Source organism: Podarcis raffonei, chromosome 9 (assembly GCF_027172205.1).
Source record: "Podarcis raffonei isolate rPodRaf1 chromosome 9, rPodRaf1.pri, whole genome shotgun sequence".
Classification (NCBI taxonomy): Eukaryota; Metazoa; Chordata; class Lepidosauria; order Squamata; family Lacertidae; genus Podarcis; species Podarcis raffonei.
This window is the reverse complement of record NC_070610.1, coordinates 65368691-65392823: the sequence shown is the minus strand read 5'-3', so window position 1 is coordinate 65392823 and position 24133 is coordinate 65368691. Positions and strand designations below refer to the sequence as shown.

The 24133-nt window shown below is 45.0% G+C and overlaps 1 protein-coding gene across 1 annotated transcript; it reads left to right on the top strand.

Annotated features, from left to right (window-relative positions):
* The first annotated feature begins 724 nt into the window (after nt 1–724).
* On the top strand, nt 725–9702 carry LOC128421388 (dentin sialophosphoprotein-like). The gene is made up of 3 exons (XM_053404117.1): nt 725–811; nt 5227–5295; nt 7411–9702. The coding sequence occupies exons 2-3, from the start codon at nt 5242–5244 to the stop codon at nt 8926–8928; spliced, it is 1572 nt and encodes a 523-aa protein (XP_053260092.1). The 5' UTR covers nt 725–811; nt 5227–5241; the 3' UTR covers nt 8929–9702.
* The last annotated feature ends 14431 nt before the right edge of the window (nt 9703–24133 follow it).

Here is a 24133-nt window from a genome sequence, read left to right as displayed (position 1 = left end):
AGTTTGCTGTGCCACCACAAAGGTTTCCAGCGGTTTGTCAGCTGTGACATCGCAAAATGTCAGCATGCATTGAAAAACCAGGACCAGGTGTGTGGTGAAAACACAGTTTGTTTGACTGCATGTGCGAAAACCTAGCGTGGCTAAAGTCTATCATCTATTCAGAGATGGGATGCTAAGTGATGTGTAAAAAAAGTAGCTGCCGAGAAGGCTTTGATGACTGCAAAAATCAAGGGACATTGCAGTGGGAAACATGGTTGTCTGAACAAGTGGAAGGCTTGTGACAATAGCCAGGCTAGAAGATTTGATTATGGAGCATCACAAAAAATAGCTATTAAAGGGTAGGCTGATGTATAAGTTAACCGGATCAGGAGTGCCACTAAAATTTTACCTTTCAGTTAGAATGCACCTGAATATCTCAAAAGGAAAAACGTAGGTAAAGGAATATAGTAATCACAGAAGCGGGGATTTGCCTGGCATTCATAATATATATTATCTTGCAAAAACAAGCCATGGAATATACTTATCTAGCATTCTGCCTGAGTGGGGAAGAAGTGGAGAATTTCAATTTAGTGCACAAGGCACATAATCATTTCAAGGACAAAAGGGGGGGATTAGTGGGTTTTCGCTTAAGACCCTGTGTGAAGTCACAGTTAAGTTGCTAGGCTTTGATTGGTTGCCTAGAAGCTAAAACACTATTTAAATTCTTGCAGGGTACTTCCGTGGGTCCTTACCTCAGAGAACTGAGGCACAGAGGCATCAAAAAAACATCACTAATGATTTTAAGATTGTTCACTGCAGCACAGCAAAGAAGGTAAGTGGAACATGCTTTACTTTGAAACAGACGGTTTCTTGCTGAATTTATTTAATTTGGTAAAAGGATAAACAATGTATACATATCAAATATTTCCTACAACCAATACAGTGATCATTTGTATGAGTGCATTGACATTTAGCAGGTAGCAAAGCTAGTTTTTTTATTTAAAAAAATCAACCATTTTGCATAGGAAGGTTAACAGCAATTAGCATTCTGTGGTTTACTGGAAGGAGGTAGAGGTACTTTGCAAATTTATCACACAATTATATGTGTCATCAGTTTACATGATCATTTCTACTCAGCAGGCAGAAATCTCAACAGCTTCAGCTTTTCCCAGCAGGGAGAAGTTGTGAAGAGGGATGCTCCCTGTTGAATTTCTGTTTGCTGTAAATGCAGATAAAGGCACAGGAGCCATATTTTTTAAAAAATGTGGCATCCTCGGATAAGGATAGGTTGGTAGGAGATCATCACTATGGCAATAGCAGCCCCTGTGCTATTGTCCATTCAGAAGGTTCCAGGTTCCATCGCTGGCATCGCCATTGAAAAATAAACTTTCTCAAGTAGCAGAACTGGGAGAGATACCTGCTTAGTGCGGACACCACCAGAGCAAGCAATTCTGGATCAGAAGAAGCAATGGTCTTACTTAGGTCTACAATATGTTGTTGTTGTTTAGCCATTTAGTCGTTTCTGGCTCTTCGTGACCCCATGGACCAGAGCACGCCAGGCACTCCTGTCTTCCACTGCCTCCTGCAGTTTGGTCAAACTCATGCATGATATGCATGATATCAAATGCATCATTGCATCTAAAATGTCTCTGGGTTGTTGTTGTTTTAATCAAAATGCAAATAGCATCAGCTGATGGTGCCGAGATTGGGACAGAGGTGAAATGTAACTCTTTTCTCCCTCGCTGTGGTCTTGAGGAAAATCCCCCCTTTGGATGCTGCTCATTGACATCACTCAGGGACTTCCCCTCCAAAGCAAATGCTGGCTTCAGGGGCAGGATTCTCTTCATGACCACAGCAGGGGAGGAAAATGTAAACTTTTCCCACTGTGCGTGCTGCAATGTTGATAATTATCAGGCTCCCCATGATGCTATTTGACTTTAAAAGTAAACACACACACACACACACACACACACACAAAGTCTCTGCACATGAAATCCATGTCTAGATTGCATTGGTGGTGCTAGACAGGGGGCAAGCAGCCCCCACAAGCAATGAGCTCATCCCCCACATGCCCTCCATTTCTGAATTCCTACCAGTTCAGGTTCAATGTGTTACCATTAGTATAAAGGTAAAGGTAAAAGGACCACTGACCATTAGGTCCAGTTGTGACTGACTCTGAGGTTGCGGTGCTCATCTCGCTTTATTGACCGAGGGAGCTGGCGTACACTTTCCGGGTCATGTGGCCAGCATGACTAAGCTGCTTCTGTCAAACCAGAGCAGTGCACGGAAATGCCGTTTACCTTCCCGCCGGAGCGCTACCTATTTATCTACTTGCACTTTGACATGCTTTCAAACTGCTAGGTTGGCAGGAGCAGGGACCAAGCAACAGGAGCTCATCCCGTCGCGGGGATTCGAACCGCTGACCTTCTGATCGGCAAGTCCTAGGCTCTGTGGTTTAACCCACAGCACCACCCGTGTCCCTTATTACCATTAGTATACGAAGCCCTTAACTACTTGGGACCAGTTTACCTACAAGATTGCCTTATTTGTTGTTTTTTTTGTCCACCTAGAAATATACTTTGCTCCTGCTGTGCCCTCCAGAATTCACCCCCCCATTTGTTTTTTGAGTTTGATTTGATATCCCGCTTTGTCACTACCCGAAGGAGTCTCAAAGCGGCTAACAATCTCCTTTTCCCTTCCTCCCCCACAACAAACACTCTGTGAGGTGAGTGGGGCTGAGAGACTTCAAAGAAGTGTGACTGGCCCAAGGTCACCCAGCAGCTGCATGTGGAGGAGCGGAGACGCGAACCCGGTTCACCAGATTACGGGTCTACCGCTCTTAACCACAACACCACACTGGCTCTCTAATAGGTTTTGAGTGGGGGGGTTACCCAGGTTTAGTGGCAGGAAGCTTACCACATTAAGATGTGGCCATCTGATTCAGTGACTGATACTACAAAGAATGCAAACTTTAGATTTCATTAAAACTTGGCTCACCTCGGGTTCCCCTTTCTAAAGGTTCCTCTGAAGCATCTGCTTACATTTCCATTTGGAACATATGGACATAGGGAGCTACATTATATGGAATCAGATCCTTGGTCCATCTAGCTCAGTATGGTCCACACTGACTAGCCATGACTATAAGATTTTGGACCAGGGTCTCTCCCTGCCCTGCATGAAGATTCTGGCGATGGAAATTTGGGATGCAGATGTTCAACCACTGATCTGTGGCCCTTTGGGTAATGCTTACCAACAAAACCCACTTGACTCCCTTGGCGATTGCTTGTGAATCACCCACCCGTCTGTGGAAACGGTAAAAGCCAAAAATGGTTTGAAAAGAATTTCTCAATAGGTACATTGGTTTAAACCATGCACAATAATTAACTCTTAGCTACTTTCAAAAGAGAGCGTTGGTTTCCCCCAGCCCTCCTTTTTTACCATATGGAATAGTGGATTTTCTCATGTGTCTGGAGATTTCCCCTGTATCTTTCTTTCCAGCCACAGAAGGAGAGCATTTTCCCCACCTAAATGGGAATGTCACACTCATGACCGAAGGAAACCCATTATTATGAGTTTTCTGCCTCCCCTGTGGTTTTGCAACGCCTAGAACCCTGTGCTAGCTGGAAAATGCCCAGCTAAGATTGCCCTTTGCTTCATGCAGAATCCTCTAGTCAGCCATAGAAGTTATGATTAACCAACTGATGTGGCTTCTCTGGCCTTGGGTGGCACATCAAGCCCCAGGCCTGGTGTCAATAATTGAGGCCTAGATGTGTACATTTAGTGCTCTGCTGCTTGAGAACAACAAAAAAAAAAAGTAAAGCAAGAAACCTCTGCCAGCTGCAGCAGTGTTTATTGTTACCCCTGCCAGATGTTTTCAGTGTAATTTACACTTTTGAAGAAATGGGCAGTGAACATTAATCAGTCTAAAAAGTGACTAGGTTTGTTTGTCATCGTGTCGCTCTCTCAACACAATAAAGGAAACCCAGATCCTGGACTTTGCAAGGAAAATGTATTATTACTCAGGCAGTATCATATTAAGTAGTCTCAATAGGCTTATTGAGACTGGCAGGTGAGCAACAAAGAGGATTTTATAGGATTGCATGCAAATATCCTGCACTTGCAACATACACTTCTCATCCTAATTCCCGTCAAATATTCTAGAGAGAGGAAATAACAGATTAGGAGCCCTCACAGTCAGAGCTCAGTTTCAGCCACCCAGGGGGCTCTGTCCTATATATAAACGACATGGTAGAAGCAAGGACTTAATGTAATTGTGAGGGCTACATTTTGCATTTAGCAGACTTCGACATTTCCAGGAATTCTGTGCCTTTTTGGAGTGGCTGGTATATTTTCAGACGGGTAGTGGCTTGTCTCAGAATAGTACTGCCACCTTTCAGTGAGCCCTGGGAGTCTGTGTTACACGTAATGATGTGCCAAACTCTGTCCTTCGTTGTCTCTGATTCAAAATATGAGGTAAAAGGCAAAAAAGAGTAAAGGTAAAGGACCCCTGGATGGTTAAGTCCAGTCAAAGGCGACTATGGGATTGTGGCGCTCATCTTGCATTTCAGGCCAAGGGAGCCAGTGTTTGTCCACAGACAGCTTTCCGGGTCATGTGGCCAGCACAACTAAACCGCTTCTGACGCAACGGAACACCATGACAGAAACCAGAGTGCACAGAAATGCCATTTACCTTCCCACTGCAGCGGTGCCTATTTATCTACTTGCACTGGTGTGCTTTCCAACTGCTAAGTTGGCAAAAAAATCAAAATATAAACAATAATAAACCATAAAAGAAAATTTTATTTTTCGAAATGAAACAAAGCCTACAGTAAGATGGAAAATAATGTTCATTTTTGTATACGTCCACTTTATTTATATTTGAAAAAATTATCCTACTTTTTCTAATTTCAGAGGTTTTGACCAGATCCTCAAAACTAATCTTACATAACACATCTGCTTCTATACTTGCTGCATAGTTGTTCTGTTGGGATTTTTTATATACTTCAACTGAGGGTGCTATTTGCATTCTATGGCAATATTATAATGTCAGTTTTGATTGCTGGTCAATATGAATAATATGTTTTCGTTATTTAGTTATTCCCCCTAATGGTTCACTTGTTGGTTCTTCTGGTATAGCCCCCCTGCCCCAATTCAAGCTATATGAGCCTTCCTTGTATATCTCTGCTATGTAATTAAATACTCAGTGTTAGTAGTGAAATATATAATACACTTTCCATTTCCTCACAGAAAGCAATCTCAAGCATGAAGACTCTGCTTTTGCTGATATATATCATTGGTATAGCCATTGCTTCCCCGGTAAGTATACAAAATATGAAAAGTCCTAACACCAGATAAATAAAAGATTTAAGGAACGTTCTGAGCTTCTGCTTCGCTTACAAGAGCAGGTCTTTCATGACTGACCAGTGCCTTCCTCCTTGCTTCCTTTCGCAGCAATCCAAAATGCTTCAATCTTCAAACATCTTAAGAGTCCTGCTAACTGCAATACTTGTGTGCTTGAAAATTAGGTGGATGCATAAGTTCTTTGCAGAATATGGACTTAATTCTTTGGGAAACCCAGGAGCTCCATGGTAACGCCTTTCAACAAGAATGGAAAACCTGTTCATTCTGACATGCTATTGACATCCATTTGGTGGATTTTGCTATTTCACCGACAATCACAGAATCATAGAGTTGGAAGACCATGAGGGTTATCTAGTTTTCTCCCTGCAATGCAGGAATCTTCTACCTAATGTGTGGCTCGAACACATGAACCTGAAATAATAATAATAATAATAATAATAATAATAATAATAATAATAATAATGTATTATTTATACCCCGCCCATTTGGCTGGGTTTCCCCAGCCACTCTGGGCAGCTTCCAACCAAATATTAAAAACAATACAGTGTCAGACATTGAAAACTTCCCTAAACAGGGCTGCCTTCAGATGTCTTGTAAAAGTCAGATAGTTGTTTATTGCCTTGACAATTGCTGGGAGGGCGTTCCACAGGGCAGGTGCCACTACCGAGAAGGCCCTCTGCCTGGTTCCCTGTAACCTCACTTCTTGCAGCGAGGAAACCGCCAGAAGGCCCTCGGAACTGGACCTCAGTGTCCTGGCAGAACGATGGGGGTGGAGACGCTCCTTCAGATATACTGGACCGAGGCCATTTAGGGCTTTAAAGGTCAGCACCAACACTTTGACTTGTGCTCGGAAACGTACTGGGAGATTAAGTGTGTCACACTCTACCGTCTGAGTCACCTCAACTTCTTCAGGTTTTTTTTTAGCTGTGTATCATACGTTGCATTCAAATTGTTTTAATCTTATAGATTGGTTTCTAGGTGTGTTGTTGTTGACTGCTACTTGGAGTGTGACTGCAGAACAGCAGGATATAAACAATAGCTGACTAATGGACTTCCTGGCCCTTCTGCAGTGTATATTTAAAGCGGTATCAAACAGTCATAGTTTCCCTGTCCCTAAGAACACAGGGAACTGTAGCTTGTTAAAGTTGCTGAGAGTTGTTATTCCCCTCCCAGAGCTACATTCCTCGGAGTGATTTAACAACCAATTCCTTCCCAGGGAACTCTGGGAATTGTAGTTCTGTGAGGGGAATAGGGGCCCCCTAACAACTCTCAGCACCCTTAACAAACTACAATTCCCAGGGTTCTTGGGCTAAAGTGGTATGATGTTGCTTTAAAAGTACAATGCAGATGAGGCCATATATTGCCTTTCTGCTCAGCATCAATAGCGCTTTACAAAAAGAGACAAGGGCAGTATACAAAATACAACCAATAACGGCAAATATAAAGAAGCCTAAAACAGCAGCAACAAGTTTAATAAGGCTGTTAAAAGCTGGGGGGGCACACACCTTTGCCTAGCGCTGGAAAGGTAGGAAATGTTGGCCCTGGTGAGTTTCATAAATGTCCTGGTAAAGGTAAAGGGACCCCTGACCATTAGGCCCAGTCATGGCCGACTCTGGGGTTGTGGTGCTCATCTCGCTTTACTGGCCGAGGGAGCTGGCGTACAGCTTCCGGGTCATGTGGCCAACATGACTAAGCCGCTTCTGGCGAACCAGAGCAGCGCACAGAAACGCCGTTTACCTTCCTGTCGAAGCAGTACCTATTTGTCTACTTACACTTTGACGTGCTTCTGAACTGCTAGGTTGGCAGGAGCAGGGACTGAGCAACGGGAGCTCACCCCGTCATGGGGATTCGAACCGCCGACCTTCTGATCGGCAAGTCCTAGGCTCTGTGGTTTAACCCACAGCGCCACCCGTGTCCCTAAATGTCCTGGTACTTAGGAGCAATTAGTGAGTCAATTAGTGTCAATATGGCAAGATTTAAACTGACTATCTCCTCCTTTTCCTGGAGATTCCATATATACCTTTGAATTGACTTAACACACTGATGTTTTATTTTACTTCCGTGAGGCAGATCCAAAGAAGTGGAATTCTATTCAGGAGAGGCTATGAAGGCAATATTAATTCCATCAGTGCAGATAAAGGAGTCTTGGAGACCAGCTCTGCCGTTGCGAATGGGAACCAGGAGCATGGAGATGAGGGTCACCAGGAAGAAGAAATATTTCTGGATCTCACCAAAGAATATGCCATTGCTGAAGAAGTTTCTACTGTTGATCCTATCCGTTCCCAAGGAGGCTATCTGCATGAAACTGAGAGCCTGCTGCTCCATGAGGACAACAGCTTTGTGCAGGCCAAAGGCCACAGTCAGCCCAACACGGAAAAAACCGGGCAGACCTATGTTGAATATCCAACAGAGAAAGAGGTTGACAGCCAGGATGTAGCGCTTCTTAAAACGATTAGCAATGCGGAACAAAATGGCTCGCAGCATTTGAGAGAGAAGAATGCAGTTCATGGCCCAGTGTTGACCACAGGGGAGTCCATCGTTTCGGAAGCAGATCTGTTTGCTGGCAAACAGCACATCAAGGATTTCCAGGCCAGCCGTGAGTTTGATGTGAGAAAAAATGTCCCTTATCATCTGAACGGCTACCATTTCAGTGACGAAGGAATGCAAGGAGATGACCCAGGTCATACTGATGACTCTGAGTCTAGTCAGCAGGTGGAGAGCCAGAGCAATTTCAGTCAGCAGCCTAGAGAACCAAATAGTTCAAGTGATTCAAACGAGGAAGAGGTGAAACAGGCCAGCACTTCAGGGAACTCTGGAAGCCCAGAGTACTCCAATGGGTCCCCTGACTCCAGCACCTCCAGTGATTCTAGTGACTCCAGCAATTCTAGTGACTCCAGTGATTCTAACAGCTCCAGTGACTCCAGCAGTTCCAGTGATTCTATTGACTCTAGTGACTCCAGCAGTTCCAGTGACTCTAGTGACTCCAGTGATTCTAGCACCTCCAGTGACTCCAGGAGTTCCAGTGACTCTAGTGACTCTAGTGACTCCAGTGATTCTAGCACCTCCAGTGACTCCAGGAGTTCCAGTGATTCTAGTGACTCTAGTGACTCCAGTGATTCCAGTGACTCCAGTAGTTCCAGTGATTCTAGTGGCTCTAGCAGGTCCAGTGACTCTAGTGACTCCAGCAGTTCCAGTGATTCTAGTGACTCTAGTGACTCCAGTGATTCCAGTGACTCCAGCAGTTCGAGTGACTCTAGTGACTCCAGCAGTTCCAGTGATTCCAGTGACTCCAACAGTTCCAGTGACTCTAGTGACTCCAGTGACTCCAGTGATTCCAATGACTCTAGCAGTTCCAGTGACTCCAGTGACTCCAGTGATTCCAGTGACTCTAGCAGTTCTAGTGACTCTAGTGACTCCAGCAGCTCCAGTGACTCAAGTAATACTTCTGAGTCTAGTGATTCCAGTGACTCTAGTGATTCTAGCAACTCTTCTGACTCCAGTGACTCCAGTGGGCAAAGTGATTCCAGCAGCTCCACTGATTCCACTGATTCTGATAGTTCCAATGACAGCAGCACCTCCAGTGACTAGTGATTCCAATAATTCTAGCACTTCCAAATAAGTGAGAAGTTGCTCAGCTAGTACTGGTGCCACCCATAGATATCAGTACTAATAAGGCAAAATGGTAGAATTTGGGACAAAATTGCAATAGGGGGAGTGAATGGGGACAGCAGGTCCTGTAGTACTGAGGCAATATTTTGTGAAGTTCCAAAGCGCCTTTCACAATTGAAATGGCTGCCTTGCTCCACGAGGCGAATGTGATGATTCTGTCTAAAGATGAATTTCCAACCATTTCAAATGACACATGAACCCTGCTCAATTGTATGAAGGGGCAGTAAAGGAGCTTTGTCATTGTTGTCACGTGGCTTCTTCCAGCTTCCCACACATTCGGTGCCAACGTTTGCAGCATGGAGCCTGCTGTACTCAGGGGGTCTCCTTGCACAATTTAGAACCTTGATGGTGCAGGGACTGTGCATGAGGGAAGCTGGAAGTGACATGTGACAACCGTGGTGGACCTCACAGCCACATTGGACTCGCATATCCCCTTCACATATCCATGAGCGGATTTTGAGTGTCTTCTATCCTGATTGTTCTCTTGACTTAGCCACAGCAAAATGGAGGGCAACCTCTAAAGAAGAAACATTTGCCATCATTATGAAACTACATTTCTCTAGGGCAGGAGGGAGAAGCATCTCCACCTACCTTTCTGAGCAACCTTCCAGGAGCCACATGTCATTGGTGGGCGGGGCCAGAGGCAAAAGTGGGTGGAGCAACGAATGATGATTTCCCTTTTATACAGCAGGCTGGTTTCTACACAGAACTCGCACTCCCCTCCCTATCCTCCATCCACACCAGTGAGAGGATCATCAGAGTGCCAGGACACATCCCAGCCCCCCCAAAATACCCAAGGGTGCAAAGCATGTCTAGTGGTTGAGGAAGTGTAACTGGGCCGTGTCATTGCTCACCTCCAGCCTGTCACTATTTTGCGGGAGGGATTCAGTATAATATAATAATAATAATTTATTATTTATACCCCGCCCATCTGGCTGGGTTTCTCCAGCCACTCTGGATGGCTTCCAGCAAAATATTAAAGGCTTCCCTAAACAGGGCTGCCTTCAGATGTCTTCTAAACGTCAGATAGTTGTTTATTTCCTTGACATCTGGTGGGAGGGCCTTCCACAGGGCAGGTGCCAGTACCGAGAAGGCCCTCTGCCTGGTTTCCTGTAACCTCAGTTCTTGCAGTGAGGGAACTGCCAGAAGGCCTTTTGAGCTGGACCTCAGTGTCTGGGCTGAACGATGGGGGTGGAGACGCTCCTTCAGGTATACTGGGCTGAGGCCATTTAGGGCTTTAAAGCTCAGCACCAACACTTTGAATTATGCCCAGAAACGTACTGGGAGCCAATGTAGGTCTTTCAGGAATGGTGTTATGTGGTTCAACGTCTTGGCAAGTTTAGGGCTCAAAGCGCTCCAGTCCTCTTGTGCAACAAGCCAGCTTTGAAAATCACCAGACTTCTTGTGGAAATGAAAGTGATAGGGAAATCCACCAGAAAGTGTGGGAGAACTATGGAGTGGTGGTCAGGCCATATAACCTCCATGCAGACAAGTCAGAATGAATGCTCAGTAAACAAATAAATAGTGAGCATTGTACGCAGAAGCCTTTTGCAAACAAATTAGGACACATGCTCAGTGAGTGGTTCATTTGCAGGTACCTGTCAGGCTGAGTAAAGTCCCACCCCCTCCATCTCTCCTATTGTACGTCATCCCCGCGCCAGCTGATCAGTGCTTTCTGCCTCTGAGTTTTCTGTTCTACTACTCTTGATGCACGCCGAGTCCTAGGAGGAGCAGGGTCAGGAATGCTTTCTAATGATAACATGTCAGCCAGCTGCTCCAGCTCTGCTGCTTCCTGCCTTTCTCTTTCATTATCTCCCAGCTTTTCCCCTCTTCTGTCTCAGAGTCATGACCTTCTGCAAACCACTGTTGTAAATCTATACAGTGGTACCTCGGGTTAAGTACTTAATTCATTCCAGAGGTCTGTTCTTAACCTGAAACTGTTCTTAACCTGAAGCACCACTTTAGCTAATGGGGCCTCCTGCTGCCGCCGCGCCACCAAAGCACGATTTCCGTTCTCATCCTGAAGCAAAGTTCTTAACCTGAGGTACTATTTCTGGGTTAGCGGAGTCTGTAACCTGAAGTGTATGTAACCTGAAGCGTATGTAACCTGAGGTTACCACTGTACTAGCCTCCTCTTCTCGAGAAGGTTCAGGAGAAGGAAGGTGGGATGTCTCCACCATACCTCCTCTGAGGTCCAGTCCCTGACAGTACCTCTTAGTGCAGAATGGATGTTGCTCATAAGTTTTTCCTGCCATATATCCCTGCACATTGATACCACCACCGATTCAGGTGGATTTCTATTATCAGGGTAGCTCCTTCAAACAAGCTTTGGACACACACAGAGAGAGATCTCCTCCAAATACTACAGAGAGAGGGAAAGGGACCTGCTGGAATGGGACGGCAGACAAATCCCTTACTCTTGTGTTCTCTGTGGTTTTCTGGGGCATTTGTTTTCTTTTTACTTATTTTGGGGATTGTGGCTTCCTTTTTTGAGCTAGGGCGTGGAAACTTGACAACACAACAAAGCTAGTGTGCTGAAGCTGTCAGAAGGACAAGCCCAGGCTGTGCTGTAAATATCCTGGCAGAAAAGGAACAACAACAAAAAAACCAGCTTCCAACATGCTTCGGAAAAGTAATAATAAAAAATTAACTGTCCAGATTGCAAACTGTGCCGTGAACAAAGGTCTTTTGTAAGCCTCAGTTGCTGCTTTATTCAAAGCTTCTGCTATTAAACAAAATAGTACCCTATTGTGTATTTGGCCACATTCATGGTTTAACCAGTCCAGTTACAGACTGGGTCATAATCTTCAGGAAGCAAGAAGTTCCCACCAAAGAAGAATGAATAAGTAAGGTGGTGGGCTGGTAATTGGCAAAATTACCAGCCAAAATAAGAGAGCCTAATGATGATAATCTTGTGGAAGAATGAAAGCCTTTCTTGGATTACTTAAATGCTATAGTATGATGAATTCACGGGCAGGATTTGAACCACGAGCAACAGAAGGAATTAGAGATTATTGTATTGTTGTTATGGCGTAGAAGATAGAAGCTAGGGTTCAGCAAAGGGGGAGAAATGGGGAAAAAAGCACCATGGAAAACCGGGTGGGAAGTTGATGAAACAAAATAAAACTGTATTGTGTATTGGAGTGTATATGTGAAACTTTTGAAATTTAATAAAATATAACTGAAAAAAACAAAAAACCCCAGTGAGGTCCTGAACAGGTGAGATGCCGATAAATAAATAAACAAACCAAACACTGGAAAGGAAGAAAATGGTGGTGAGGAAAACCCTCTGAGGATGGAGCTACATTTTACAAAAAACAAGAAGCTGGGAAAGTATATGTAGCTATGAGGTCTGGGCATCAGGTAGGTTGACCTAGCTGTTACCTGGGGGGGGGGGAGCAGTAATAAAATGGGGAAGGAATTTTACATTGAAAGGCAGTCTGTTCACACTGAAAGGCAAATCTACCTAATTTGCACATCTCGGAAGAATACATAGACCAGCCATCCTTGGAAATCTGCACTTTTCTGAATTTTGCAGTCCATCCAAATAATGTGCACAAAAAATGCATACGCTTGATTAAAGTGTGCAGATAAATGCGTATATTGGTGGAAAATAAGACGCAGAAATGCATGAATTGGGGGCAATTACTTTGCAAAAAGCATTTGTATTAGGTGAAATTGCATACAAAAACGTGCAAGAGAAATTCTCACCCAAATGCTGGCGAATATTTTCTTTTTAAAAAACCACAATAATTTCAAAATGATGTGGAAATGTGAAAGACTGGACGTTTGGTTTAAAAAATGAGAAACAGAGAGAAAAGACAAGATTGACATGTCCTCCGATTCTTGGGAGGTGGGCAGAGTTTATTTTTTAAAAAAAACATGGCTGAGGAGGGGTTATGGTATGGGTATTTAAAATTGCCAAGTTATGCCCAATGTAAAGAAAGTTAGATGGTTAGGTGGAGATTTGGTCTGATCCAACAGGACACTGGTTCTGCAGCTTCCACAACAGTGCGCATCCTACCTTCTTTATAATACATGGTTCTGCCCTGAGTAATGTTGCCTCTTTTCCCTTCATGCAAAAGACTTGGTTTCAGAAAGCGTTTGATTCCACCTCATAGGCGTTTGATTCCACGAGAGTGGAACCCAGCCCACATTCCCCTTTCCTTTCCCTCCCTAATTTTCTCACTAAAATGCTTACTTTCAGAAAAAAATGGAGTATTTATAGACAAGGGGTAGGATCAAGAGAAAGCTGAAAGTGCAGTTTAAGTATACAAGCTGATCCTTCCATAGGGCCGTATATAATTTGGAGAGCTGTCCCTTTACTTTGCAGGAGTCGTCAAAGTGATCATGGGTATTCGGTAATGTTTTCCAGCGTGGTGCCATATTGCCTTCAGGTGAATCGCCAGCACTGAACATGGCTTCAATATACAGGTTCCAGAGTTTACTGGAAGGGACAATTGACTCGTGTATTCTGGGCTGGCTTCAGGCTTGAGGACAAACTGGGCAAAGTGTCTTCTGGTGAACCCCCTACTCTGTTAGGGACGGTTTTCCTTGCTGTGGTGACTGTGCTTTGTGTCAGTTTGTGCTGTGCTTTGTGTCAGCCTGCTACCTTCCAGATTTAGGTAAAGGGACCCCTGAACATTAGGTCTAGTCGTGGACGATTTTGGGGTTGCAGCGCTCATCTCACTTTATTGGCCGAGGGAGCCTGCGTACAGCTTCTGGGTCATGTGGCCAGCATGACTAAGGCACTTCTGGTGAACCAGAGCAGCGCACGGAAATGCCGTTTACCTTCCTGCCAGAGTGGTACCTATTAATCTACTTGCACTTTGATGTGCTTTCGAACTGCTAGGTTGGCAGGAGCAGGGACCAAGCAACCCCGTCACAGGGATTTGAACCACCGACCTTCTGATCGGCAAGCCCTAGGCTCTGTGGTTTAACCCACAGCGCCACCTGCGTCTCTTCCAGATTTAAGTAAAGGGTAAAGGGGCCCCTGACCATTAGGTCCAGTTGTGACCGACTCTGGGGTTGCAGCGCTCATCTCGCTTTATTGGCCAAGGGAGCCTGCGTACAGCTTCCAGGTCATGTGGCCAGCATGACTAAGCCACTTCTGGCGAACCAAAGCAGTGCACGGAAACACCGTTTACCTTCCCGCTGGAGCGGTACCTATTTATCTACTTGCACTTGATGTGCTTTTGAACTGCTAGGTTGGCAGGAGCAGGGACCGAGCAACGGGAGCTTACCCCGTCGCGGGGATTCGAACCGCCGACCTTCTGATCGGCAAACCCTAGGCTCTGTGGTTTAACCCACAGTGTCACCCGCGTCCCCTTCCAGATTTACTGGACTACAATTTCCATCGACCCCAGGAAGCACAGCGAAGGTTGCTCTATGCAGCACTGCACTCCCGGGCCTAGCCCATTTTTTAATGTCCCACAATGCACTGAGCAACGCTAGGTTGTGGGCATCATAGGAAATGGACTGAAGGCCTGGCACACTTGGTCATTGCTTCTTTTATTACTCTTCAGCTTACCCCCCCAAAAAAAGAAATAACCTCCAGCATTCATATTCTTAAGTCATTGGGAAGGCTTAAAAAGGACTCAGTTTGAAACAATGGCATAGCAAAGTTTGGGAAATTGCTTTGATTGAAAAGCTTCCTCAACATTTACGAATAGTTAGAGGTCAGAAGAAAAGGGGCTCTTTTGCAATAGAATGGTGGAGATTCATTGCCATTGCAAACACAGTAGAGACGGTGACCCCAGTGTTCAGCAACATCTGGCTTCTTCGAGTTCTTCTCATATATATATATTGTCAAGGAACTGCCATCGGAACTAGAGGAGGAGGCGAGGCTCCACAGCTATGCTGGAGAGGGGCCAAGCAGGGAGAGAGGCAGCTCTCCGGCGGGGGAAGAAAATCAGCGCAACACCAGGGATAGAGGGGGGCCAATGGGGGAAGCAGAGAGGAGGCTCCAGGACTCTTCGCAGGAGACCAGCGAGGAGAGCACAGGTCCTCCGCTGCCCCCACCCACCCTGCGCAGAAGACTTTCGCGCAGGGAGAGTAGGCGGCGACTTGGCGTCAAAGAACTTCTTTGCTGGAAGAGGTTCAAGAAACGCCCACTGACGGATTCTGCCAGCGACTGAGCAGCCACGGAGTGGATGGCTGTCCAGACAGAAACGGTTTAATCAGGCAACCTAGCCCAGAGCGGCGGTAACTTACGCACGAGCAACCCCTAAAGCCATTACATATATATATATATATATATATATATATATATATATATATATATATATATTATTATTATTATTATTATATCAAGTTTTATTCATTTTCTATGCCCAATACTTACTTTGATATCCATTATTGGGATATGCACCGCTGCTGTGTGTGGGGTGAGCTTTCATTATCTGAAAAATGAATTAAACAGTCTGATGATAACAATAAGAAATATTCTCTCTTTTTATATATAAAATTTATTTATTTGGTTTTTCAAATTAAAATTTTACATAACATAAATCATAAAAACAAGATCCCAAGGACTCTCCTGGACTTCCATCCTCCCCTTTGTGGGTCCTATTATTAATTCTTTCCTCCCGCATCTTTTATGATAATCCAAATCCTTTACTTCTTCTGTTATGTACAGAATTCAACCTTAAACTACAAGTGATATTCCAATCCTATTCATGATTTTAACTGTTTACAATGGTCTTTAAGGTAAGTTATAAATTTTCCCCATTCCTTGTTAAAATATTGGCCTTCCTGATTTCTGACTCTTCCGGTCATTTTAGCCATTTCAGCATAGTCCATTAACTTCATCTGCCATTTTTTTCTGGTAGGAATTTTATCTTCTTTCCATCTCTGGGCCAGTAGCATCCATGAAGCTGTGGCTGCATACATAAATACAGTGATACCTCCGGTTGTGGACAGGATCTGTTCCAGAGGTCCAGTCGGATCCCAAGGTTTCCGCAACCTTCTGCTCATGAGCGTGCGGCAAAATCCAGTCAAATACTTCCAGGTTTCGCATCCTGCCACTTTCGCATCCTGAAGTTTACGTAACCAGAGGGTTATGTAACCGGAGGTACTACTGTAGTCTTTTCTGCTCCTTTGGGATTTTGACACCTAGAATTCCTAAAAGGAAGGCTTCAGGCTTTTTAACAAAAGTTATTTCAACTCATTAGATATCATTTCCCAAAATCCTTTTACTACCATCACATGTGACAAAAGGTGCCTTCTTTTTCTTTACATTCCCAGAGTACATTTAAGCATGTTTTATACATTTTATTGCTAATTTACTAGGAGTTAAATACCACCGGTACATCATTTTCATATAATTTTCTTTCAATGTGTAACATGCTGTGAACTTTAACTCCCAATTCCATAAACAATAAGAAATATTCTCAATGAATGCTCAGCACCCTTATTTTCAAGAGAAAATATGTAGTTTTAACGTCCGTTGAAGAAAAAGACATATGTCTGTGGGCTTTCTTACTGCTCTTGAGGGTGGTGAAGTTGGGCATCTGTCAGGCACCTGTAGCTTAGTCTACCTGTTTTTCATGCAGAAGGTCCACGTTTCAGTCCCTAGCATCTTCAGGTAGTGCTGAGAATGCTCCATGTCTGAAATTCTGCCAGCCAGGATAGACCAGGGGTCAGCAAACTAAGGCCTGGGGGGGGCGGATGTGGCCCCACAGGCTCATAAATCTGGCTTGCCACGAAGCAGAGACTCCCAGTGACGGCGACAGGAGGAAGAGGCCGAGTGGCGGTGGCTCTGCCACTCAAACACCTGGTTTACCTCAGCGGCGTTTGATTGGCAGAGATGTCCATGCGCCGCGCTGAGGTAAACCAGGCACAGCGTTGATTGGTATAGCCGCTGCTTGGCCTCTTCCTCCTGCTGCCAGCAGAGCCACCACCGCTCGTCCTCTTCCTCCTGTCACTGACAGAGCTGCCGCTGCTTGGCCTCTTCCTCCCGTCACCATCACTGGGAGTCTCAGCTTTGCGGCGGGTTCTGGCTTCGAGGTGCAGCCTCTTCCTCCCGTCACCATCACCGTTGCTGCCCTGGTGCTCCTGTGGGCCAGTGAGTGGAGCAGACAAGCTCGCTTTGCCTACCCACGAGAAGCAGCAATGATGGTGGTGGTGGTGGCAGGCCCCGGGAAGGTAAGCGCAGCGGCTGGGGCTGGGGGGTGGGGAGCAGGACTACTTGCCCCCCATGCCTCTTCTTCCAGCTCCCCCCTGGTGCTGCTTCCTTGGCCCATCACAAGGTCTGAGGGACAGTGGACCAGCCCACTGCTTAAAAAATTTGCTGACCCCTGGGGTAGACAATACTGAGCACCCGTGGGTCAGGCTGCCCCAGAGGTTGCATTTCCCCACACTGGAATGCACTTGCATGGGGGGGGGACAAACAACTGGCTGGTGTTTTAAAGGAAGGCTCCTTAGAGGTTAAATGTTGTCTGTCTTCTGGGAATGATGTCTCAGCAGTAGCATGGTGGTTTGGCGTCTTCTGTGAGTACAGGGATATTTTTTGCTGCACCGTGTCTTCAGCTATTATTGAAATTAAAAATAAAAACACGTCCAAGTAGAATTTTTGTTAATGTGTCTCTTGCCTAAGCTTTGCTCCATATTTCATTCCATGGATAAATACAGATGCCTCATTAAGCAGTTTACTTCTGCGTAAGCCCATGGAGTCAAATGGAACTGGCTTCAAAGCAGGCGTGTTTAGAAGGGGAGCTTTATGCCACAATGTTTACTTGGAAGTAAACCCAATTGAAATCAACCAGGCTGAGTAATTGTGGTTAGGATGAGGATACTTTAAAATTGGGTGTATGTGTGTCCCCTTTCTACCACATTTTTGGCATTAGCATTGTAGTTAAAGCAAACTGGTGAGCATTAACCAAAAGAAATGTGTTGACATTTCATAGAGAAACAGTGGAGGGTTTATACAATGGGCAGCCAATCCTCTGCATGTTTACTTAAGCATGATTGATTTCAATGGGACTTACCCTGAGTCCAGAACAGGAGTAAGGTAAAGGTAAAGGTACCCCTGCCCGTACGGGCCAGTCTTGACAGACTCTAGGGTTGTGCGCTCATCTCACTCTAGAGGCCGGGAGCCAGCGCTGTCCACAGACACTTCCAGGTCACGTGGCTAGCGTGATGAAGCTGCTCTGGCGAACCGGCACCAGAGCAGCACACGGAAACGCCGTTTACCTTCCCGCTATAAAGCGGTACCTATTTATCTACTTGCACTTAAGGGTGCTTTTGAACTACTAGGTGGGCAGGAGCTGGGACCGAACGACGGGAGCTCACCCTGCCGCGGGGATTCAAACCGCCGACCATGCGATCGGCAAGTCCTAGGCACTGAGGTTTTACCCACAGCGCCACCTGCGTCCCTCAGACTACAAACAGGAGTATTAGACTACAAATCTAAGACTCTTTGCATTTCAGCTTAATCAACATTCATAGCAATCTCTGAATAGGGGCGCGGGTGGCACTGTGGGTAAAACCTCAGCGCCTAGGACTTGCCGATCGCATGGTCGGCGGTTCGAATCCCCGCGGCGGGGTGCGCTCCCGTCGTTCGGTCGCAGCGCCTGCCAACCTAGCAGTTCGAAAGCACCTCCGGGTGCAAGTAGATAAATAGGGACCGCTTACCAGCGGGAAGGTAAACAGCGTTCCGTGTGCTGCGCTGGCTCGCCAGATGCAGCTTGTCACGCTGGCCACGTGACCCGGAAGTGTCTGCGGACAGCGCTGGCTCCTGGCCTATAGAGTGAGATGAGCGCACAACCCTAGAGTCTGGCAAGACTGGCCCGTACGGGCAGGGGTACCTTTACCTTTACCTTTTAGCAATCTCTGAATCCTTTTCTGACCTAGCGTTGTCCAATCTGACTGCCTGAAACTCTCCAGGGCAGCTGTCTTTACATCACTGCCAGTTCACATTTAAAGGCAAATCTAGCAAATTCACTCTTTCTGTGAACTGAAGTTGTCCTTCGAAATTTGTGCTTATCTGAATTTTTTGAGGCAGTTGGCCGACTGAACAATGGTCAGTGGTTTAATTCTGCCCATCCCTTCACTGAAGACGAAGAAGGCAGAGAAGAAGAAGCATGCAGTGGGGATATTTGCTAGCCAAAATCCCTGATGGCTTTTGCGAGGAAGTCAAGCGAAGACCAATTCTTGCCTTTGCTTTTAAGTACCAACAGAGACAGAGGGTGTCTTAGTGTGCACTGTGCAAGCTCAAGATGGAGAGGAACATTAGCCCCAAACATCCTAATTCACACTTCCCAAAACAATACATGAACTATAAGAAGGGCATCCTTTGAAATTTGCACTTCTCTGAATTTTGCAGTACAGTTCTCTAACCAAGTAAGGTGTGCAAAAATGCATACAAGAGTGCAAATAGCATACAAAGTGCATTATATAAGCAAAGATTGCTTGGAAAAATGTACACATTGGTCAAAGCTGCATATAAAAATGGGTTTGTAGAAGAAATTTGTACTAAGACGCAGATAAATTATAATGCATTAAAAAAATAAATATCCAAATTGCTGCAGAAATGTGGAGAACTGAATTTAAAATGAGGAAAACGTGAAATTGAGAGAAATGGATGGATCCCTCTATCCCGACTTGCTACCTGATCCTGTTACCTTGTCTCAGGGCCCTTCCTACCATTAGGCAAAATGAGCCTCAGACAGCAAGGTCGGGATTTGCAGCGAGGTGTTAGGAGACAGAAAGAGAGTTTGTTCCAACCAATGCAGTCTGCACTTCAGATGCAATGGGAAACAGTGGCTCACCACCAGTATTTAAATAAAAATTAACGGCCAGTTGGGTTGGCATTTGTACATGGAAAGGGAGGGGAGAATCTTGTCTTTTTTCCTGGCAGCAAAATTTATTGGAGGCGGCCCGGTCTTGTCGTAATTGGTGTTGTCTTCACACAGCTCAGTTCCTTTTGGATCTCATCATAGAATTATTAGAATAATGTCCCATGAAGATTCAGTTTGGATTCTATTTAATAAAGTTCTTTAGCTACCAACCAACATTTTTAAACAAAAATCAATAGTCAACTCTCAATAGACTACAGTGGTACCTCTGGTTACGTACTTAATTCATTCCGGAGGTCTGTTCTTAACCTGAAACTGTTCTTAACCTGAAGCACCACTTTAGCTAATGGGGCCTCCCGCTGCTGACACGCTGCCGCCATGCGATTTCTGTTCTCATCCTGAAGCAAAGTTCTTAACCCGAGGTACTATTTCTGGGTTAGCAGAGTCTGTAACCTGAAGCGTATGTGACCCAAGGTACCACTGTACATAATACCAAGCTCATGATTTACGACAAATACACAATATTTTTGCTTGGGAAGCTAAAAGAATATCACACAACTTCACAAACTAAAGCTATACATGTTTTCAGTGAAAGTTAAAAACAACAACAACATAGCAGTCCAGGCATTTGACTAATATGCTTGTTCAGGGTCCATGAAAAAAGCAGAAAGCTGAACACCAGTCCTTTCTTTTCTCCACTTGAAGTGTGCTGAGCTGGCATCAGATGACAAGGTCTACTTTTGATTTTGTAGGATATTTTTGGCCTGGAGCTTCAATCGAAACCCAAACTGAGCTTCAGATCCTTATAATTAGGCCTCACTTGCAACAGCACAATGGGCTTCAGCTAGGCTTTGAAGTAAATGCCTCAATAAACCAAGTGGTTTGTGTAACTGTTAACACTAGCGTGACACAGCCAACTTGGTTCCAAAAGCCTTGGGGCAACCCCAGCCATTGGAATGGCTCTGAAAGTTCTTTGTCAATGCAGTAGACGTACGGAGAGAAGAATACAATCTGAGGGGAGGCTCCATGGCTGATTAAGATAAGGAAACAACAGCCCTCCCAGCTGAAACTTCTCCCTGAAATTTAGCGATTTATGGAATGTGAAATCAAAAGGATATGAAGACCTCCCCACCAATAACTGGCAGTGTTGGATTAGCCAATAGGCAGGTTAAGGACATGCTTAGGACACCAGCAAAGCAAGGGCACCATAAGAAACGAGAAATATTTTGGGAAAGAAATTGACACTTGATATTTCAGTCTTTGTGGGGGAAATCAGAACTTTGTTAGACTTCCTTACACTCCACTCCACAGTCTTCTTCCATTCTTCTGTCTTCTTTTTATTACTTATCCCCACCTAAACCACAGTTTCCTGGATTCAGAAGAAATGGGAAACTGCAGCTTGTTAGAACGTTTGACTAGAATCTTTAAATTCCTCCTCTCGCATGAGCTGAAGAGAGAAAAGGAAGGTTCAGGCCTGTGGCACTCTCTTGTGCACTAAATGACAAACCATGTTTTTGCCATTATGTACGAATCTATCTAGGGACGTGGGTGGCGCTGTGGGTTAAACCACAGAGCGTAGGACTTGCCAATCAGAAGGTTGGTGGTTCGAATCCCCACGACGGAGTGAGCTTCCGTTGCTCGGTCCCTGCTCCTGCCAACCTAGCAGTTCGAAAGCACGTCAAGTGCAAGTAGATAAATAGGTACCGCTCTGGCAGGAAGGTAAATGGCGTTTCTGTGTGCTGCTCTGGTTCACCAGAAGCGGCTTAGTCATGCTGGCCACATGACCCAGAAGCTGTACGCCGGCTCCCTCGGCCAATAAAGCGAGATGAGCACCGCAGCCCCAGAGTTGGCCACGACTGGACCTAATGGTCAGGGATCCCTTTGCCTTTATGAATCTATCTAAAATATTGTACCTGGGCTGGGATAAGTTCAAATCCTGGCTTATTCATGATGCTTACTGGATTTCCTTGGGCCAGTAATTTCCTCTCAACCTTAGCCTATCACAGATCTGAGGATCAAGTGGAGTGTAGCACCATATATTGGGGGATGGGTTCGGGGGATGTATCAAATTCCCTGGAAGGCAGGGGTTAAAACTAAAATGGCTCATAAATATTCCTGATGACGTTAAGGGTTCCTAAGCTGTCCTTGAAAAAGAACCAAAAATGCTGTGTTAGCCCATGAGCTAAAGTCCTCTGGACTTAATGCCTTTCCCCATTTTTCTTCAGCCTGGTACAGACCATGCTAATGAGATCAGATTATGCAAAGTCTCTTTATCAGAAAAGGCAACAGGGAAGTTCTTAGTGAAAAGTATAATGGAAGGCTTGTGAAAGAGATTTATTTTGTCTCTGTAAACTATTGAAAGGCATCCCCCCCCAAAGGATGCTGGGTCCATACAAAAAACTCCTAAATCTACCACACACAGACACAACACCTTTCTTAGAACCAACTAACATGTCATAAAATAGTGAGTAAGCTTTCAAATTCTCCGGAACTCCTAATTAGGCTGGATGTTAAAGTGTGCATCTGGGTAACTGAACAGGGATTCAGGATCTTGTTTATTTGTCTTATTTGCCAGCACCCAAATTTAATTATAATAATAATAATAATAATAATTCTACCCTGCTCATCTGACTGGGTTTCCCCAGCCACTCTGGGCAGCTTCCAACAGAAGGTTAAGGTAAAGGTAAAGGTACCCCTGCCCGTACGGGCCAGTTGTGTCCGACTCTAGGGTTGTGCGCTCATCTCACTTAAGAGGCCGGGAGCCAGTGCTTTCCGGAGACACTTCCAGGTCACTTGCACTTAAGAGTGCTTTCGAACTGCTAGGTGGGCAGGAGCTGGGACCGAAAGACGGGAGCTCACCCCGCCGCGGGGATTCGAACCGCCGACCATACAATCGGCAAGTCCTAGGCACTGAGGTTTTACCCACAGCACCACCCGCGTCCCCAACAGAAGGTTAAATATACATTAAAACATCAGTTATTAAAAACTAATACAGGGCTGCTTTCAGATGTCTTCTAAATGTCATATAGTTGTTTAATTCTTTGACATCTGATGGGAGGGTGCTCCACTGGGCGGGTGCCACTACCAAGAAGGCCCTCACTTTAAAAAGTGAGTTTCATACCTGAGTAAGGACTTGAACTCAGGTCTCCTTACACCCAGGTTTAACACTAAGGGCTTATACTTCGTGGTTCTCATTATCATGCGAGAAGGAAGAGTGCTGTGTTTGATAATGCCATCGCTGAGGTGTGCCTTTGAAAACTCATGATTAATAATCTGTGGCGTAACTTCAGTAACTCAGCAAACTTTGAATGGGAGCAGCAAGGCTAGTGGCCATCTTTGCCAGAATGTCCCAACCCAAAGCAACCACATTAATTTTTTTTACCAAAAACTTGGGTTTCGTAGCCAGGTGTTTATAAGCCATTGCTGTGAAGGAAATCCGCCAGGGGTAAGGAATTTGAAGTGACATAACCTTGGTTTTCCTGTCCTACGGAGTTTTCCAGTTTGATTTGGAAACAGGACATACGGTCTTACTCTTGGGGTTTGTCTTTTTTTAAAATAATAATAAAAAAAAACACACCAATAGGTAATTTTCACTCTCTTCTGTTTGCTTTGCTGGGTTGAAGATTATCAAGCATAAACTTGTCTCTGTGGGATTCCTACGCTCTTGACATGATTTACCCCGTAGGCATTGAAAGGCTCACTTTCATTGCTAACCTCACCAGGGCAATCACTAATTATTAAAATCATGCTTGAGGGATGCATACTCTTACCTAGCTGCTGGGGAAAAATCTAGTTAAAATTCTATAGGTCCCTGTAGAGAAAGTGCTTAATCAATTGGAGCTTGTTGACATAACCGCTGTCGAGATTCTGGAGAAGCTATAACATTTCTCTCTCTCTCTCTTACATTCCATTGGTTGATTTAGTTGCTCAGCTTTTAAATCATTCACTGCAACTGGTCCCATATGTCCAAAATGGGCTTTGAACTTGTGTTCCTCTAATAGCCTCCTCCCCATAATTACTTGGCAAACTGCTTTTATTTATGTATGCATTTATTAGTTTTATATGTCTCCTGGGTTCAGTGCATCTTACTTCTTCTTTTTAAAATCATTTTTATTTGATTTTACAAATACAGTGGTACCTCGGGTTACAGACGCTTCAGGTTACAGACGCTTCCGGTTACAGACTCTGCTAACCCAGAAGTATTACCTCGGGTTAAGAACTTTGCTTCAGAATGAGAACAGAAATCGTGCTCCGGCAGCAGCAGGAGGCCCCATTAGCTAAAGTGGTGCCTCAGGTTAAGAACAGTTTCAGGTTAAGAACAGACCTCC

What these genes read in the sequence shown, in the direction of transcription:
- LOC128421388 (XM_053404117.1), top strand. Translation starts at nt 5,242, where the DNA reads ATGAAGACTCTGCTTTTGCTGATATATATCATTGGTATAGCCATTGCT. An exon ending in GTATAGCCATTGCTTCCCCG is followed by an intron (nt 5,296 to 7,410) that starts GTAAGTATACAA and finishes TCCGTGAGGCAG; the next exon opens with ATCCAAAGAAGTGGAATTCT.